This window comes from Myotis myotis, unplaced genomic scaffold (assembly GCF_014108235.1).
Source record: "Myotis myotis isolate mMyoMyo1 unplaced genomic scaffold, mMyoMyo1.p scaffold_m19_p_10, whole genome shotgun sequence".
NCBI classification, from domain to species: domain Eukaryota; kingdom Metazoa; phylum Chordata; class Mammalia; order Chiroptera; family Vespertilionidae; genus Myotis; species Myotis myotis.
In genome coordinates, this window is record NW_023416314.1 from 28,559,337 (window position 1) to 28,579,255 (window position 19,919).

The 19,919-nt window shown below is 47.0% G+C and overlaps 1 protein-coding gene across 2 annotated transcripts in view; it reads left to right on the forward strand.

Moving 5' to 3' along the window:
- The window catches only part of ME3 (malic enzyme 3), a 188,631-nt gene that overhangs the window by 123,522 nt on the left and 45,190 nt on the right, over positions 1 to 19,919 (forward strand). For both annotated transcript variants that reach the window (XM_036324741.1, XM_036324742.1), the window contains 2 exons: positions 193 to 354; positions 10,690 to 10,793. In XM_036324741.1, the coding sequence (XP_036180634.1) occupies positions 193 to 354; positions 10,690 to 10,793 (266 nt within the window). The remainder of the gene's footprint in view (positions 1 to 192; positions 355 to 10,689; positions 10,794 to 19,919) is intronic.

The window sequence follows — 19,919 nt, forward strand, 5'->3', positions numbered from 1 at the left end:
CTCAGTGGGGTTCCTCACCAGCCTGCCACCTGCAGCTGAAGGGAGCTTTGGCCTCATCCCAGGCAAGCTGTTTCATCCCCAGCAGAGGCAGCGGGCATCAGCTGTCAGCCTGACATGCCAGAGCTGTCAAGACCAGCACTTGGTCACAGGAGGCGCTGCCGGTGATTGATGGTGTCCTGCTTTGTTTCTCAGGCCGTGGTGGTGACTGATGGGGAGCGCATCCTGGGCTTAGGAGACCTGGGCTGCTACGGCATGGGCATCCCTGTGGGCAAGCTGGCCCTGTACACGGCGTGCGGAGGGGTCAACCCACAGCAGTGCCTCCCTGTCCTGCTGGACGTCGGCACCAACAACGAGGTAACATGCTACGTGGGTAGGAGATCGGGGGCCAGAAGGTGGCAGCTGGGATGGGGTGGGGAGCACCTTCGTGGGGCAGTTGTATCTACAAAGCATCAGGCCATTTCTTTGCTGGGTCCCCTTTGCCAGGGCTCTGTCTCTACACAGCTGTGGAGTGGAAACCATCCTCCTCCCTGCTGCCCGCCCCACCCTCCCAGCCCTTCTTCCCTCAGCCACTGCTGGGTCTTCCTGCTCCTCTGCCTCCTGAGACCTTCCATGATGACCCCTGTTTGGGCTTCCCCTGCTTCCTTTCTCCATGATCCCAGGCAGCCTCCACACCCTCAGGCTTCTCTCTGGTCCATTAGTGAAGAGGCCACTGATGGAAGTGGCTGCAGGCTGGGTGTTTTCAGTATTTTAGAGGCGAGCTTCCTCAGTGAAAGGGTTAAAACTCAACACTTCAGGGCCAAGGCCTGGACCAGATAACTAAGGGTCCTGTAAACCCAGGGGGAGAAACTGACCCAGGGTGTGGGTGAGATCAACCTACTGGGCCCCAGGTGGTTTAGGATTTAAGCAGCTGGGAATATCACCACCCCGGGAGTACCACCACCCTGGGATATGGGCTTTGTGCATGCCTGTGATCTCAGCTCTGTGTCTCTGTCAGTGAACATGAAGAAATATCCAAGAATTCCTTCCTAAGGACATTTATCTCTGAGTTTAAAATGAGGGCATGTTCATATTTTTTAAATTGAGAAAACCCAAAGAAGTATTAAAATAAAATATCAGTCACGCAACCAACACCAATCATTGCTTACAGTTTGGTAATTTCCTTCTAACCTTTTCTCCTCAAGACATTTGTAAAAGCAAATTTGGGATTTTGTCCCACAGACAGGTCTATATCCCGCTTTTTAAAATGTAATGTCATTCATCAGCTTTCTCCGAGGTCATTAGCCATTCTTCCACAAGGTCATTGGCAGAGCTGCCAGCTATCCCATAATTTGCATAGGAAACCCTCCACGGTGGGATGCTTAGGTGGTTTCTGATCTTCTTGCTGATGTAATTGTGCTCCGATACCCATTTTTGCAGCTTAGTCTGTTTCCATCTCTGAGTTTCTCCTAAAGACAAATTCCTGGAAATGGAAATATTGAAGCAAAGGGAATGGTCACTTTTTAGATTCTTGACTCATATTGTCAAATAGGTTTTATTTATATGCATTCTGCAATGACCTCTCTCAAGAAAACTTGCCTTGCCGTAACCGGTTTGGCTCAGTGGATAGAGCGTCGGCCTGCGGACTGAAAGGTCCCAGGTTCGATTCCGGTCAAGGGCATGTACCTTGGTTGCAGGCACATCCCCAGTAGGGAGTGTGCAGGAGGCAGCTGCTCGATGGTTATCTCTCATTGATGTTTCTAACTCTCTATCCCTTTCCCTTCCTCTCTGTAAAAAATCAATAAAATATATTTTAAAAAAAAAAAAAAAGAAAATTTGCCTTGACTTTGCATGGCCTCCTCCTCCCTGGACACTACACGTCCCTGCTTCTGAACAGAATGAGCGCTGTAGCTCATAAGGAATGATGCTTATTCAGGCTTCATCCACAGATACCATCCATGAGTGGACAGGGGCAGACGTTGCTTCAGAGCTGGGAAATCATGGGAGCAGGAGGCAGGACAAGGCGAGGGGGAGAAGTACTGAGCTGGGAGGCAGGGATGCTGGGCTCAGTACCCCTGGCAGCTAGGTGAGTCCCTGTTCAAATCTAGATTTGATTCCCCTTCTGGTACAAGAAGGAACAGGACCAGGAGGTTTCTGTGTGTTCTTCCACCCCTAAAGCTCTTCTCCATATGTCTCCCCACCAGCCTAGGAGACAGGAGGCGGATGGTGGTGCGAGATTTAGAGTTGCTCGTCACCAACAGCCTTCAAGGTTGGCTCTGCACTGTGGTTCCCTCCCCAGAGCCAGATGCCTGGTTTTACTGAAATTGTCCCTTAGCCACAAGGAACATGTGTGAAATCATGCATGCATGTAACACACTTTGTTTCAGTGACTATTCGCATCTGACACCTCCTGCTGTGCTTCAGCTGGGTTTAATATAGACCTTCACTCTCTGTCTCCTAAAAGCTAGCTCTTGGCAAAAAAAAAAAAAAAAAAAGGACCATTGCATCCCCCAGAAGCGTATTGGTGGCCTCTAGCAGATGCATTAAGATCCTTTGTCATTACCCAGCTGGTTTGGCTCAATGCTGGAGCATCGACCCATGAACCAAAAGGTCACTGGTTCGATTCCAGGTCAAAGCACAGGCCCGGGTTGCAGGCTCTATCCCCAGGAGGGAGCATGCAGAAGGCAGCCGATGGTTCTCTCTCATTGATGTTTCTATTCCTCTATCTCTCTCCCTTTCTCTCTCTCTCTCAAATCCGTAAAAACATATTTTTAAAAAAATCTTTTGGCGTTGAAGGTCCAGCTCCCAGCAATGATGTGCTGAAGTTTAGAGCGGGCCCCAACCTGTAACAAACTCAGCAGAAAAGATAGCAGGACCCCATGAGTAACCGTGGCCATGCCGTGTGCACAGACCACCCCGCTTAAGCCTGACAATAACCCTGCTAGTAGAACATCCATTATTGCCCTCTTTTTACACAGTAGGGGAAACTGAGGCCCAAAGAAGCTCGGCTAAAAGCAGCCAGGCTGGGATCCTCGTCCCCACCACACCACCTGCCTGGGTTTCTGTTGCTTTGTAACTAAAGGTCATTTTTTGATTTTTAGAGTTTTTATTACTAAAGTTGCTTTAAAATCTTTCTTTAAAAAAAAAAAGAAAAGGGAAATGGCATTTCTCCACAACGCTCCATCTAATCTTTGTCTCTGCATATACAGCGGGGCCTTGACTTATGAATTTAATTCGTTCCGAGACTGAGCTCATTAAGGAGCTCGTTAACTCAAATTACTCTGTCAACTCAATGCAAAAAATCGGCCGAGAGACAGCTGGTACCTCAAAAAACTCGTTAGTCGGGACACTCGTAAGTCAAGGCCCCACTGTACTGTACACAGATGTAGTTATTACCTGATTGTAATCATAATGTGCCCATGATTTTGTCCTAGATTTTTCAATGAAGATTATTCTGTGAATACCTTCTCTTTTCTGAACAAGTTAAATTTATTTATTGACTTTGACATTTATTTATCTATTAAATGTATTTATTGAGTGTTTAGTCCGTGTCAGGCAGTCTGCTGGGCATGAGGGAGACGGATGAGAGCCAGGCGTGGGTGGAATACCTCCTTGTCAGTGTTTCAACATTGACACCTAATTGATCATTTTCATAGCTAATGTGCCACATCTGCTCAAAGTGTCTGCTTCTCCCCCTGCGGCTTCAGGCCTCTGAATCACCTCTTCCTGGTTGTGGAAGGGAGAGAGCTCCTCCAGGCCTGCTCCCTCCTGTCGGAAGGAACCAGAGTGTTCCCCAGCTGAGAGGAGGAGCACAGCCTGGCCCGCCCTTGCAACACCTAGTGAGAAAGAGCTGTTCCCACCCAGGCCACGGGGACCAACACCAGCATCTGTGGTGCGCCAGGCACAGTTCTAGGGATTACATATCTTCATCTCTTTTAATTTTTACAACAGCTATAGGAGATATGGTTCTCCCTGTTTTACAGATGAGAAATCTGAGACAAACCTGTTAACTACTCACCCCAGGTCTCACAGCTCCTAGTGTCAGAGCTGGGATTTGAACCCGGGTCTCTGGCTGCAGAGCAGCCTTGTCTGCCATGGCATGCTGCTCAGAGAAGCCAGGTTACAGGCTAGGAAGAGAAGACTGGGAGGGTAGGTATTTCACATAGTAGGGGGTCCATAGACCCTCAGGATCAAGTCAGGATGACTCATGCTATTCCCATGGTCTCCCACCCCCACCCCCAAAAATGGTGAACCCCCATCAAACCTTCTTCGATAAACTCAGGACACAAAAATCCAGAATCACCAAGTGACCACCATTGGGAAGATGGTGACTTATCTCTTTTCAAATGGATGTATTGTGTGATCTCTCACACTACAGTTCTTATTTAGGAAACGAATCAATTTGCAAGATTTTCCCGCCCAGAAGTCTTGGGGCACATCCCTCCTGCAGAGCAAGCCGGAGCAATATGTCAGTGCGGGGAGGGTGCTGCGTGACGGTGTGTAGTGTCGGAACAACTGGACCATCTGTGTGTGTGTCTGTAAAACCTCCTGGGGCCACAGGAGCTCTCGAGTCAGAGAAAACACCCCCGGGCTTCCTGTTGAAGGAAAACATCTGGGTCCGCAGCCCTGAAACTCTGAGTCACTTTTACCTGACACATCCAGAAGGTTTGGAAAAACAAATATGTGAGGCAGTGAGAAGGGACATGTGACTACCGTCCAACCGGGCTGGGGGAGGAAACCCCAGTCAGGCGGTGCACCTGCTCTCGGCTCTCCGGCATGGCTGTGTGCAGACTGGGGTGTGCATTTTGCTTCAACCACACACAGCAGGGCCACAGACTGTCCGTGTTAGAAGAGACCTGACATACTTCTAATTCAGCCCCATCATTTCATACGGGAAAAGAGGTCCCAGAGCAGAAATGGCTTCCACTGTGTTTGAATCCAAGCCCCCAGTGTTCATCCCACTCTGAGCTAAGGGTTCTATGGGGCAATCTGGGGGGAGTGGGGGGGGGGCAGTGACTTTAAAATGGGCCCTGAGCCCTAGAGGACTTCTCTTGGCAGAAGTCTTGAGTTTTGATGGATCCACCTCCCAACGAGATGCTGTGTGAATCTCTGTGGAACTGACTGTTGGGGGGAGGGGAGGATGGAAAGGGGGAGCAGGCCTGTCGGCTTGTGGGGAAACACACATGGAAACAGATTATCAACAGAGCCTGGTAAATGGTGCCTTAGGTGTTACTGAATAGCTGGGATCGCCAAACCCCCACCTCTGGAGATGCTCCTTTTGCAGCTAATAAATCATCAGCAATCACCGTGCGGTGCCAGTGGAGGTGCTCACTGTCTGCACACCTGTGGCCAATGAGGGGCCCCTCCCAGGATCTGTACAGCTCACCCTTGGGCTTAATGAGCTTCCAGAGGAATGTGCGGTGGGCATGACTGCCTCCCCAGGTAGGGGGGGAGGGGAGACAATGAACTGTGTCCAGAGTGGGAACCCAATGCCACGGCCTCCCCAGGCCCCCAGATGCCCTCTGAGTAACACTGTGTGCCTGTCGCTATGCAAGATGAAGATTTTCCCAGACCAGAGGTTCATCTCTTTTCCAGCTTCAATCTAGTGCATGGCAGTGAGGAGGGGGAAGCCATTCTATTTTCCTTGCATTTCAGCTGCAAGAAAACCCTTAGGAGTCAGAACTAGGCAGACAGCCACAGAGGGCACCTTCAACTCCCATGGCAGAGGAGGAAGTTCTGGCTCGCCTGCTTAGGAGAAAGGCCTTAACCTAAAGTTACAGATTTATTTAGTTCCGAACCTTAGTAACTACCTAATAAGGGGAAGCAGCCGGGCTTGAGTTAGTTAGTCCCTCCTGGGAAGACCCCTGATCTGGAAGCTGTCCTTTCCACCCTGCTGATCGCACCTAATTTGCTTTGTGACCTTGGGCAGCTCACTTAACCTTTTCGGGCCTTAAAAACTCATTTACAGGAAGCTGACCCAAGTGATTTCTAAGACCTTCGTAGTCCTTAATCCAGCATCTCCTTAGTCCAGTTCTAGAATTCATGCCACTCAATCAGTAAGCACCTTTCAAGGGCCTGCTATGTGCAAAATCACTGAGAAGATGCAGATGAATACAGGACCTTTCCCTCAAAGAGCTTGCGTTATGCAATAGAGATCATTATTATCCTGATTTCATAGAAGAAAAATGAACCAGGGTGAAGTTAAATACCTTGTCCAAAGTCACAGAGCTAGTTAAGTAACAGAGCCTAAATTCATACCCCACCTATTCCAAAGCCCAGAGCCCCTTCTGATTCTAAAGCCAGGCCATATGGAGGATGCTGATGGGGGCCACACTGAGGGTGCTCATGGGGCCATCCTGACCAGGGCCAGCAGACCCAGCAGTGCCCTCTCCACTGCAGTGCCCTGCCTGCCAACTTTAAGATTCCTTCTGCCTCTCTTGATAGGGTTACTGGATTTAGCAAAGAGAAATATAGAACAGCAGTTGAATTTAAATGTTAGGTAAATAGCTAACATTTGTTAGCATAAGTACATTCCATGCAGTACTTGGGGCAAATTTATACTAAAAAATTGTTGTCCATCTGAAGTTCAAATCTAACTGGCCCTCCTGTATTTCATCTGGCAATACTGCCTGCTAGAAACTTCTTAACAATTATGTGAGGAAGTCCAGGATGGAGGAGGGCTGCAAGGAGACAGGGTCCAGCCCCTTGCGGGCAGTCATTCTTAGATACACATTGCTCAGTGGGATGCGGGGCAGAATGTGGACTTCTTGTTCCACGTGGTGCTAAGACAGCTGAGGGAGCTCCACCCCTCCTGCCAAAGGAGACCCAGCTGGCGGAGATGTGGACATGGACTGTGTCCATTCTGGCTCCCATGCTCCCCAGCCTGGCCTGCGGGGTGACAGCCTGGGCCTTCCCAGCCACTGCTGAACTCTTTCAGGGGGACCTGGCAGAAGGGGAGGAGCCACCTCAGGCTCCCCAGTCACCGCGCCATCAAATGATGGAGCCGAAAGGGCACTGTCATGAGACCCAGGCAAAGCAAGACTCGGTTTCAGCTCAACGGCTTTCCGGCTGTGTCAGCTTGGGCAATGTACTCAAGCCCTGGAGCTCCACCTTCCTCATCTGTCAAACGGGGATGAGAATGTGTAAGACCAAAGGGCCAAATGACTTTTGATTCCGAAGGAGTGAGATTACTTGAAAGTTCTATACGAATATAAGAAGCTATTTTTAATGTCATCTCCATATAGAAACTTTCTTTACAATATTTTTGTATGCTAATCTTTGAAGCATTTCAGGCAGAAAACATCTTATTATAAAATTAAATATAAGGACCTTTTAAAGCTTTGTATTGTCACCCTTATAGCTCAATGGTACCTCATTATGATTGACCTTTCGTGTTAAATGCAGATATGCTGAGAAATGTTTGGAAACTCCTAAAATTCTTCAGTACCACTAGAGAATTTGGCTCACCCCAGAAACCGCATATGCAGCACTAAGAAATTCACTCTGCTGCCTGACCCACCACCAGTCACATCTGTGGCTTGGCAACATTACAAAGTGTAACTTAACATGGACCCTTTCATCTCTATAAGAACTAAAAAAGTGAATATTTTCTGCAAATGCCAAGAGTTTTACTATTTTTATCAGTATTTTATGCCCTTCCAGGCTATATGTGTGTGTGTTTCACACGATTGATATTAGGATAGCAATTCTGTATCCTGCTTTTTTCACTTTAAATAATCTCACCTGCATTTGTCCAGGTGGCTGCATAGTCTTAAAAACCACCCATTTTGCTCTAGCTGATTTGGCTCAGTGGATAGAGCATCGGACTGCAGACTGAAGGGTCCCAGGTTCGATTCCGATCAAGGGCACATGCCTGGGTTGCGGGCTCGATCTTCTGTGGGGGGCATGCAGGAGGCAGCCAATCAATGATCCTCTCTCATCACTGATGTTTCTATCTCTCTCTCTCTCCCTCTCCCTTCCTCTCTGAAATCAATAAAAATAAAAATATTTTTTATAAACCACTCATTTTAATGAATGTCTAGCTGTCCATCAAGTAGTTATAACATCATTTACTTTATTGTGCACTCTTACCTGATTGTTTGCTGCCTTCAGTGGCTTTTACATGGTCACTTTGAAAGTGACATGTGCAATGGTAGGCACCTTATATATGCCACTATCATCCTTTAGTCTCTCACACATACACACACACACACACACACACACACACCCCTGCCAGAATCCTAAACAATCTCAAGGATGTGTCATCCAGGGGGTGAAGACGTTAAGAAAAGGTAAGGACCCATCCTCTTTCTAAGTTAGACCTTGGTGCCTTGGAAAAGGCATTAAACCCACCTCAAGATTCTATGGACTCGGGATTGGGGGTGAGGGGCTGGGAAGGCAGGCATTCCTGATCTTTCCTGTTCCCTGCACCTTTGCCCAACCACCTCCCATAGCACCATCAAGACAGTATGGACCTAGAGCGGGGTCTTTAACAAAAAATAAGTCAATTCTGGTTGATGTGCAGAAGAGCGACTAAGAGCTTGGTGGTTACACTCATGGACTCTGGAGCCAGGCAGCTGAGTTTGAGTCCTGGCTTTTGCGCTTACTAGCCCAAGGTCTGGGCAGGTTGTTTAGCCTCTCTGTGGCTTGCTGCCCCATTTTTTTCATTCATGTCCTCCAGGAAACAGGTGACAACGGTGTGTAGAAAGAAGAAAAGGAGGGAGCAGAAGTCGTTGGTAGGTGGGCAGGGCCTTAGACGATGATGCAGGTATGGCATCGGTGAAAGGAGAGAAGGAAGGAAGAAAACAGTAAGAAGAGCGCTGTCTGCAACCCAGCCCTGGGAAAGTCTCAGGCCAATAGGAATCCCTGAGCAAAGATTAGAAGTGCCAGCTGTGCAGGACTGGCCCAACCTAGCACCCACCATGCTCAGTCACAGGCTGGTAGCAGCCTGGAGAGAATGTGGCGGCTGGAAGCTTGTCCACCCACTACCCACCCTCAGCAGGTTCTCTCAGGAGAGTTCTGAGGGGCACATCTCTGTGGCCACACCTTGTAGGGGAGCGTCAGTACTTAGAATATTTCTTATCATGCAGCACATAGGAAGCACTATGCCAGTTAAAGCTACTGCTATTAGTTTTCAGAGTGTGTTGTAATTCACAAAGCTCTTTCACATGTATGGCTTCATTTACTCATCACAATCACCCTGTGCCACAGTCACTCAGCACAATTTCGTCCCCATTGGACAGGTGAGAGGAAGGCTCTGAGAGGTGGTGTGGTTTGCCTGAGGCCACACAGCTGGCCAGGGTGGACGTGAGACTTGACTCCAAGCCCCTGGAGGGCACAGCCCATGGCTACCTTACCTCTGAATCTGCAGCAGCAGTTCAAATGGAGATGAAGATGACACTCAACCTGGTCCTCAGTGAGCTGATATTTTTGTGAGATAGACACAAAAATAGATGATTCCTGGAGACTAGCTCATGGAATGACTTCCTATTTCCTAAACACACAGGTACTTTTCCCCCCTTCTGCTCCAGCTCCCAGTCTTTCTCTGTGCTGACTTCTCAGCCTGGAGGGCCCAGACCACCTGTCAAAATCTGTCTCTATCTTCTAGTGCCTAACCGTTTTCTCTATGATGCAACCCTCCATTCCCAATGAGAATCACTTTGTTCCTTCTCTTTGCTGCCATGGGCCACACTTTCTTCCAAAGAAATCAATGTTGCTCTACCCTGTAGCAGAGTTTGTGAGTTCACTCATCAGCCACCTGCCAGAGACTGAGCAGCTTAAAGGCAGCAACCATTCCTCACTCATCTATAAACCCTGCGAGGCCCAATGTCAGTAACAGATGCTCAGTAACCATGTCATACACAAGTGAGTCCACTGATTCTATGGAGGCGGGCTGGGCAGTATAGAAGAGGTGGGAAGTCAGCCAGTGGGCATGGTCATCACACCAGTGCAGACACAGAAGGTGTCCAAACAGTGTGTGAATGTTCTGACAAAGAGCTACAAGAGGTGGAGTGGGCAGGGGTGGGGGGTATTCACCTAACACAGGCTAGCATTAAGGTAGGCATCTTTCTTGAACTAGAATTTCAGGTTGTATCATTCTATTCTTGTATCCTCAGGGCCTAGCATATAACCAGGCACATGGTAGGTATTCAGTAAGACTTTGGAGGGAGGAAAGGAGGGAAGGAGTTTTTCTAATTTGAGTCCAGATCAGTGGCTTTGGACCAGATCCAATACTCCAGTCCAGATGCTGTCTATGGCAGTTCTCAACCAGTGGCATTTTGCCCCCCAAAAAAGACATTTGGCAATGTCTACAGACACGTTTTTATTGTCACAGCTGAAAGTGCTACTGACTTATAGTGGCTAGAGATCAGAGACCAGTGCTAAATATCCTGCAGTATGCATTCAGCCCTCACATCAAAGAATTATCCAAGACAAAATGTCAACAGCACCACTGCTGAGAAGCTCTGAAATACACCCAAAGCCACAGCCAGAGGTGGGAAGACTGTGTCAGGGAGAGGCTCGCCTGTTCAAAGTATCCTTGGTTTCTGAAATGGGACCACCTGGGAGTCCACCCTCAGTCAGGGGCTTAGCCTTCAGACCTTTTGGAGGTGATACCTGGGGCTCATCTGGCTTCCTCTTCCCTCTTCCCCTCTCATCCCCTGGTCCTTCCCACTAAACCAGGACACTTGAGGATATGGATGCTGTCTGTTCCAGGAGCTGCTCAGAGACCCCCTGTACATCGGCCTGAAGCACCCGCGTGTGCGTGGGGAGAAGTATGATGAGCTGCTGGACGAGTTCATGCAGGCCGTGACAGACAAGTAAGTGGCTCATCTGTCCCTTTTGAAAGAGGGCTCTCAGGAGATAGCATGGCTAAAGTCAACACTGGTTTTGGCAGATACACAAAAAAGAGGCTTTTCCAGGTGGTCTGAAAAGTCCAACTGGACCCATGTACTTAGAAGTCTCAACGCCAGATGGGCTCATTGTCTGGAAGAAGGTTTGGGAGCAGAGAGGGGACAGGAGAGGGGTGATGGTTGAAGGCCTATGATCTGGAGATAGTTAAGTATCTGGTGTTTCAGGAGGAAAACCTTCTTAGCCTGAGTTGTTCTGGGTTCTCGGAATAATTAGGGATGTTGTGAGTGGTTGTCACTTTCTACCTCTACGTGGGGACCAGGCAGCATTAATAAGCCACCATGGGCTAAGCCTGTGAGATTTATGAGGTGTCATCTCTGCATGGGGGTGCACGATATTGGCGCTTCCACCCACTTTTTCCTGCCCCATCTGTCTGCCATCATGGCTACTGGCTCACCCTGCCGAGGCTGGCGTGCTGCTGGGAGGGAGTTCTGGAAATAGCACCCTGCACACCCACACTTACTCTGACAGGCAAGTCAGTCAAGATAGAGTTTCAGCAGCTCAGCAGGTCCCCGCAGTCCCGGCAGGTCCCCTTCTCACTTGAAAACCTGCAGCTTTGCTTGCTGACCCTGGAGTGCCCAGGCATGACACAGCTGGCCTGGATGTCTTTGGCAAAGTGGTCTCTTACCGAGTTCAGCCATTCAAACCAAGCACTGACTGGAGAGAGAGTTGCTCCATCGTCTGCAGCCCATGAAGTCGCATTTGGGTGGGCTTTTGAGGTGGGAAGACTGACACACACACACACACACACACACACACACACACCACTTCTAGGTTTGTGACCTTGGGCAGGTTACTGAACAGCAACATTTTGTTGTTTTGTGTGTGTTTTTATTTTGTTTCCTAAAATGAAAGAAAATGATATTGTCGTTATATAGGATGGGAATGACCTGTAGGAAAAAAAGGAAGTTAGTAATAGAGTATGGGATGTGGGGGCAAAGTTCCTTATGAAGCAAGAGGGCAAAGTTCTAGTTCTTAGTCTTAGCTGGGAGTACAGACGCCCATCCACGGGACAGAGGGAGGGCAGAGCAGTGGGATCCAGAGCCTGTGGAATCCCTATTGGGTGAAGGCAAGACCATCTGCTGAGAGTAAAGATTGGAACGGAGGTGGTGGAGGCTTAAGGATGGAGGCGGTATGACCTGGAATGCCCAGACTGGGGAACTAGAGGATGATTACTGGGCAGCTCCATGGGTCCCCTTGAGGTTACTCTTCATGAAGTTAACTGGGGCCAGTTAACCTATTTCTGTGTTTTTCTCTAGCCAGTTTCAACTGTCTGGGTGCTGTGTAGAAGTAGACAGAGAGTAGGATTTAATCAGTGCTGGGATTTTGCTACGCAAGAAAGGAAAAGAGAGAGAAAGGAATTGGGAGTGTATTCAAGGGTGTGATTATAGCGATGTGTCGTGAGGTCTAGACTGGGTAAGAAGGGACATGAGGACACGGTGGAGGAGAAAGGTCAGGGACAGCACTATGGTCAATGGATGGGAAGTCCTGGTGAGGCCGAAGAACTATTGACTTGGGTACTGTTGGGAAGCATGGGCCTTGGTTGGAAAGCCTGTAAGGAGGAAATTCCAAAAGGTCTGAACCTCCAGGGGAATTGGCTGAAGGCAACTGCCCCTGCTTTGACTTTTCCAAACAAGTCTGAGTCCCCAGGTGTTTACTGGAATCTTTATGCTTAGTCTTTAGACATCCTTGCTTAAAGGACACTGCAGTCGCATATGTCTTCTCAAGAATGCTTACCCTTCTGATAATATCTAATAGTTAATTTTAGTTCAAGCTAGCCTATATAATAAAAGCCTAGTATGCAAATTGTCCCATCCACCAGGAGTTTATCCAGAAGTTCAACCATGGGTGGGGCCAGCCTAGGGAAGGGAGGGAGTACCTGACCGGCAGCAAGCAGCCGCTAAGGACCCTACCAGTGCATGAATAACATGCACTGGGCCTCTAGTTGTTATAATAAAGACCTAAGAAGACAGGTAAATGAGTCTGTTTGGTTTCTCTAGCCAGGCAGTCCCTTAGGCCTCTCTTTCACAGAAACGTATGTCAGAGTCATTATTCATCAGTCGCTCAGGGCCTGCTGGTCAGCCCCGGCAGGGTACTAGATGGAATAAGCTGGAAAGAAAGGATATAGTAATCAGAGCATTGGGTATTTGAAGCTGAGATTATGGGGGAAGTGCTGCTAATGAGATGTGGCCACCAAAGCAGCTAATTTAAGGGTCAGCTACATCTATCAATAGAGGCATAGCATCTAGAACAAGGTAGGTGAACATCCACTTAATTCCCCACCCCCTCCCGCCCTTTCAGACCATCCTGAATACCACATTTGGTTCTGGACAAGATACTTTGAGGATCATAAATTCCCTAAAGTGTCTTTGGAGAACAGCAAGCCTGATGGTGAAGGAAATTAAAGGCTTAGCCTGGTGGGAGAAGACTTAGGGCTGCTCTGTCTATATCAACAGCATGGTACTTCCTCCAGATATCTGAAAGCTGTTCTTCCAGAAGGGGACTGGACTTGTTTCTGTATCCTCACATGGAGAAAGACCAATTGGTAAAATGCCAAAGGAGGCAGTTTTCAGCTCAAAGCACTGGGCCTTCTGTGAGAATGAGTTCCCTGTCCCAGAAAGAGTTCAAGAATAGGTTTCTAGTGCTCTTATAAGAGGAAATTTAAGCTTCAGATACTCTTTAAGATGCCTTCCCACCCCAGAATTCTATTAGGACTGTTTAAGATCCCTGGCTGGCAGGATAGGTATTATTATTGCCACTTTATAGAATAGGAAACCAAGGTCCTGAGAGGCTAAGGAACTGTATCAGGTCACACAGCATCTGGCAGGGCAGCAAATTGAACCTGGGTCTGCTGACTCCGAGGCCAGACTGCTTTCTACAATGCTGAGTTCCTGTGGATGACAAGAGAAGGGAATGGCATGGGCTGTGAGAGCCTCTCTTCTTCCTGTTTCCAGGGATCACTGCTTATCTAATGAGTAACTAGTCATTCCATGATTCCCCACAGGGAAGCCTTGTTATTCGTGTGAGAAGGTTACATAAATTAGGATGTAAGAGGCCCTTCAAATTATCATTAAAGTCAGTTTATGGTCTCACAGACACACAAGCAGTCCAGGGGTCAACCCTTGGGGAGAGCCATGAGTCAGCCAAGAAGAATGTGTCCTTGACAGCGGGTTGTTTTGAGTCTCTAATAAGCTAACGCAGATGTTTGTGGATACTGTAGGTGGGGAAGGAGCTGGTCTCTCCAGGCACTCTGGGGAATATAGTAGCCCCAAGATGGAATGCCCGGCCTTGCGTGAGTCAGCAGCCCCAAAGCCAAATACAATGTATTTTAAGAAAGAATCTTAGGAAACATTGACTCCTACCTTCAACATCCTTGCCTCTTTCCAAACATCCTACTAATAAAAAGCCCCTCTTCTTGCGGATGTGTTATAAGATTTTGGGGGCGGGGGGGCGGGCGCGGGGGGGCGGTGGTGCTGAAAAAGAGTCAGTATGGCCCTGGCTGGTGTGGCTGAGTGTTTAGACTTGTAGCAGTTCTCAACCTGTGGGTCGCGGCCCCTTTGGCTGTTGAACGACCCTTTTGCAGGGATCGCCTAAGACCATCCTGCACATCAGATATTTACATTACGATTCATAACAGTAGCAACATTACAGTTATGAAGTAGCAACGACAATAATTTTATGGTTGGTCACAACATGAGGAGCTGTATTTAAAGGGCCAGAAGGTTGAGAACCACTAGTTTAGAGTGTCAGGCCTCGAACCAAAGGGTCTCAGTTTCTATTCATGTTCAAGGGCATGTATCTGCATTGCAGGTTTGATCCCTGGCACCAGTTGGGGTATGTGCAGGAGGCAACCAACCTATGTGTCTCTCTCACATCAATGTTTCTCTCTCTCTCTCCCACACACACACCCTCCCTCCCTCCTTTCCACTCTCTCTAAAAACACAATGGAAGAAATATCCTTGGGTGAGGATTAACAACAACAACCAAGAGTCAGTATGGTTCAGTTACTATCCTGGAGTTTGGCCACTGGGGAGGACCCACCAGGACAGGGGCGTCTCCATGTAAAGCTGTGAACCGCAGCAGTGGGTAACTGTGAGTGTCCTGCTCACAGCTGAGACAGTGCTTGATGTTTCTGTGGCAAAGACTAGTTGTCCCATTCTTCTTGCTCTTTCTCTGCTATGTGGTGGGACCTGGAGCACTGCACCTGAGGGACAAGTTTCCCCCCATGGTTCCCACTTACATTGTTCATTTCTGTTACTTACAGTAGAATGGATGGGCATGGTCTGTTAGGTGTGCGCCTAGAGCTCAGGCCTGTCTGATACTGGGCCTGGGTTGGACTGAAATTTGATGTCAGCAGCAGCTTCAGCCTTTCAGACCAGAAAGGAAACCACCCCCTTTCTCTCTAGCACCCCAACCCCTAAAGAAAGAAATTGCTAAGCTGCTGAGATTAAAGTGATAAAGAAGAAGGGAAATGATAGTTTTTTAAAAACTGACTTCTTTTTTAAGTCATCTGCTTTTTAACTCCAGGAAAATTTCTTCTTTTTGAGTCTCTTCATCTTTCTACCTCTGGATAAATTATCTCTACTGTGCTGTGATCATGTGGGAGAAGAGTAAGATTTTTTCCCTTCAACTTGCATATATCCCTGTATTTTGCATGAAGGAGAGATTTCCATATTTCCATCAGAGTAATATAATTGCTTTAATTCTTAAGCATAAGTGAACATGATAAAAAAAAAACACATATGCTGAATTACTTATGAAGAATACATTTAAAGCTATTTTAAATGTGCTGTAATTTGTAAGATATTACTTATTAAGAAATTGCTTGTTACGTTTATTTTTATCATCTGGTGGTAAAGGCTTGCTTAAGAACTTGCAAGTACTTAAGAACTAAATGAGAGAGAACATTGTATAACCATCCTGCCATTCGTTTAATGCAATATAATAAAACTCTGAAATTAAGACTTATTTTCAGTGCATTGTTTTAAAGATTACAAATAGCTATTTCAAACGCTTGTTTAATCCATAACAAAGACATATTACTGTCAATTTTTTTAAATCAAAATGAGCCCAGCTGGTGTGGGTCAGTGGATTGAGCATTGTTCAATCAGCAAGAGGTTGCTGATTCAATTCCTAGCAGGGTTTCTCTCCCATCAATGTTTCTATCTCTCTTTCTCTCTCCTTTCCTCTCTCTAAAAAAATATTTTAAAAAGTCAGTATGGACATTACCGAGCATCTGTTGTATACAAGACACTGTGCCAGGCATAGTCAGCAATCCACAAAGAAATAAACAGTCCCGCCCTCAAGCTTTTCATTTCAAGATGTTGTTATGTATCTAGTGGAGCTGAGAACTGACCTCTAAGCTTTCATAGCCTCTGAGTCTCTACATAAGTCAGGAGCTCAAAACGAGTTCTAGGATGGAAATATATAGTTGGGATTTGCCAGCATAGATGATATTTAGGGTGAAGGCAATGGCGAGTCTGGCTAGGGAGAGAGAGTAGAGCACGAAGAGACTGTGGCTCCCCACCGTTTGCTTAACCATGCGCTATGGACAATTGCAAGTCAGAGTACTCACATAATTTAGGCTCGAATCTGAATAAGCAACAGGAGAAAAAACACATTCCATACAGATGATACACCGTGGGAAAAGCAAGAACACAGGAAAGGCAAGGATTATGCAGAAGACGCTAGGAGACTGGCCCTAATTATCAGAGCTCAAAAGTAGAAAGGGCTCCAGCCATCTAACCCAGGGGTTGGTAAACCAAGCTTCCGCGAGCGCCAGGCATTTACAGAGGTGCATCAGGGGGACTACAAATGAAGTCTTTCCCACTTGCCATATAAGATTGAAACTGCTTGAGAAACATTTTATTGTTTTTTACTTGCTTTCTGTTTCAGGGTTCTGGCAGGGGGTCTAGTGTTGAGGCCTCTACAAGGCAGGGCATTGGGATTGAGGTTCTTGCAGAAATCTTGGAGCTTCAAACGGTTGCCCTCCCATGAAGAAGAAATAGGCTCTGCTCCCCAACATAGGGAAACGACTAGGAACTTGTGGAGGGAAATGTTTCTTGGACAAAACTAAAACCAAACCTTCACCACATGTAAATTTAAAGTCCACATTTCCCATACACACGTGGTGCAAAAAATCCCAAGTTAAGAAATGAGTATGAACTATTGTCCCCTCCCAGTGCGATGGCTGAGGAACCGGGCAGAAGGAAAAGCATAACTCCCCCGTGGGGGTGCCCCCACACCCATGCTGTGTGCAATTCCTGGAGGGGAAAAACAATGCTCCAAGGAAAATAAAGTCATGATTCACGGAAACAGTTCACACGGTGGGAAAAGCAGATACACAGCTAATAGAACAATTAGGACCCCAAGAAAAAGAAATACTCTGAGAAAGATTACAAAGCAGCTATACTTCAATGCGTGAAAGAGATGTTTTTCTAGGAAGTAAGTAATAAGGAAAGTGCCCAACACGGTGGAAAGAAAATGTCAGGCAGACTTTAAAAAGAACCAACGGAAACTTCTGAAGTGAGGCATGGGCATGGAGACCCGGCGGGGTGCAGGAGTGGGAGGGCAAGACACCCTCAGAAAACCCAAAACCTCCCGAATTCCCGCCTGCAGGTGTTCCCGGGACACCCTCCGTTCCTGCTCCTGATTATCCAGAAAGGAACTGGGACACCAAGATGTTTCACTAAGAAAGAGCCTTCTGAGCTGCTGTTGATGCAACAGCATTACTTGAGGGAAAGAGAGGTTGGGTAAGACTGGAATCCCCACATCCCAGCATGATCACTCCATGCCGGACAGTCCAGGGCCTGGTATAGTCACTCTCATTTCCCCCGTTTCTCCCTTTCTCCGTATCCTGCGCATTGAAACACACGCATACGCAGTCTCATCTTACTCGGCATTCATTTTAGTAGGCTTAACCATATTGGGGTTTTTTTTTTAATATATTTCTTTATTGACTTCAGAGGAGGAGGGAGAGGGAGAGAGAGAAACATCAATGATGAGAGAGAATCATTGATCGGCTGCCTCCTGAACGCCTCCTACTGGGGATCGAGCCCACAACTGGGCATGTGCCCTTGGCCAGAATTGAACCTGGGACCCTTCAGTCCGCAGCCGATGCTCTATTCACTGAGCCAGACCGGCTAGGGCAACCACATTGGTTTTTAATAAAGTTGGGTAACTAGAAAAAAATTCCTGAAAACAAATGATCCCATCAAGATAAGTTATGTAAAGAAAGAAATACACCCGACTGTTCACAGTGATTACAGTTGAGGCGTGAGATTGTCAGGGGGTTTTGTTTGCCAAGCCATTCATTTCTATAATGTATGATTGTTGGTGAGCAGGCATTTCTTTTGTAATTAAAAAAAAATAATGGATTTTTTATCATGACTTAAGCAGCAATTCTTTACTAAAGACAATTGTGCCTTGCATTAAAAAATAATAATTAAAAAATAAGCAAGCATTTCACCCTTCACTCTCTGGTGATTGAGTGCTGAGCTGACCTGGGGTCTTACAGACAACAAAGCAACTCACAGGCATGGACTCATTTAACACAATAATCCTATTAAGTAGATGCAATAATTGTTCTATCTCACAAAATAGAAGTTCCAGAAAGGGATCTTTGTCTACTAGTCACTGCTGTTTCATCTCAAGCACCCAGAAAAATGCCTAGTGCAATGTGGATTCTCCACAAACAATGAATGAATGAATGAATGAATGAATGAATGAATGAATGAATGAACACTTTACAGATGAGGAAAGTGAGGTTCAGAGAGATTAGGGAACTTGTCCAAGGTCACACCTGTCGCAAATGATGGAGCCAAGCTGTGAGCCCAGGAGGTCTAACTCCAGAAACCACCTTCTATACTCTCTCTTTCTGCTCTTTTAACATGAAAGCAAAGTTCAACATATTCTAGACACCTTCTTGATACAAGGAAGATCAGTGAGAAGGTCTGTGGAAACTGTCCTACTCAGCACACTCCTGTTTTCTCTCTCCAGTTTGCTCTAGGGCAGGCTCAGTGCCCCGCCCTGCTTCTCCATAAAAGGGGCTCTGGAGGGACCAGCCATCAACTCCCATTTTTAAAACTCTAGCTACTGGTAGTGAGGAAAGCATCTTCTTTTTTATTTTGTATTTTTAAGATATAATAGACATAAGTTTGTGTAAGTTTACGGTATACACATGTTAATTTGATACATTAACATATTGCCATATGAGTACCACCATAACATTAGCTAACACCTCTATCATGTCACATAATTATAATTTCTTTTTTGTGGTGGAAAAAGTCGCCAGCATCTTGGTCAGTTGGCTGGCACTCCTGGCTCCTCCTTTTTTAAAAAATATATATTTGTATTGATTTCAGAGAGGAAGGGAGAGGGAAAGAGGGATAGAAACATCAGGATGAGAGAGAATCATTGATCAGCTACCTCTTGCACGCCCCCTCCTGGGGATTGAGTCTGAAACCTGGGCATGTGCCCTGATGGGGATTCAAACCATAACCTCCCAGTTCAGAGGTCAATGCTCAACCACTGAGCCACACCAGCCAGGCATGGTTCTTCCTTCTTAATCACCAAGGTCAGTGGTCCCCTTGACCCTCCATTCACCAGAGTGAGGCACCCCCTGCAGGCCTCTCCACAAACTACAACACGCCCACCCCTCCCTGTATAACCCACTCCCAGGAGGGTGAGGGGGTGTAGCTGAGAGGCTCTTTGGCTCCAAGTTTCTTCTGTTGCATTTAAAATGATATAAACAAAGGAAACCCCCCAACCTATGGCATCCAGACTACAAAGAAAGTTTCAAAATTTTACTCTAAGCCTTGATTGTAAATTTCAAGGGAGCGTTCACATTCTGAGTCCTTCTCAGCAGAGACGGTCACTGGTCAGTATTTTTGAACTTCAGGAATATCTTCTGTCAGTCAATCTGCATCTTACCTCATTCCCCACCTGGTCCTCCCTAGGACTCAGAGATCACGGTTTTAAAATACCTGAGCAAGAAACCCCTGTTCGTTTGATCCAACTCCCTCACTTTAGAGGTA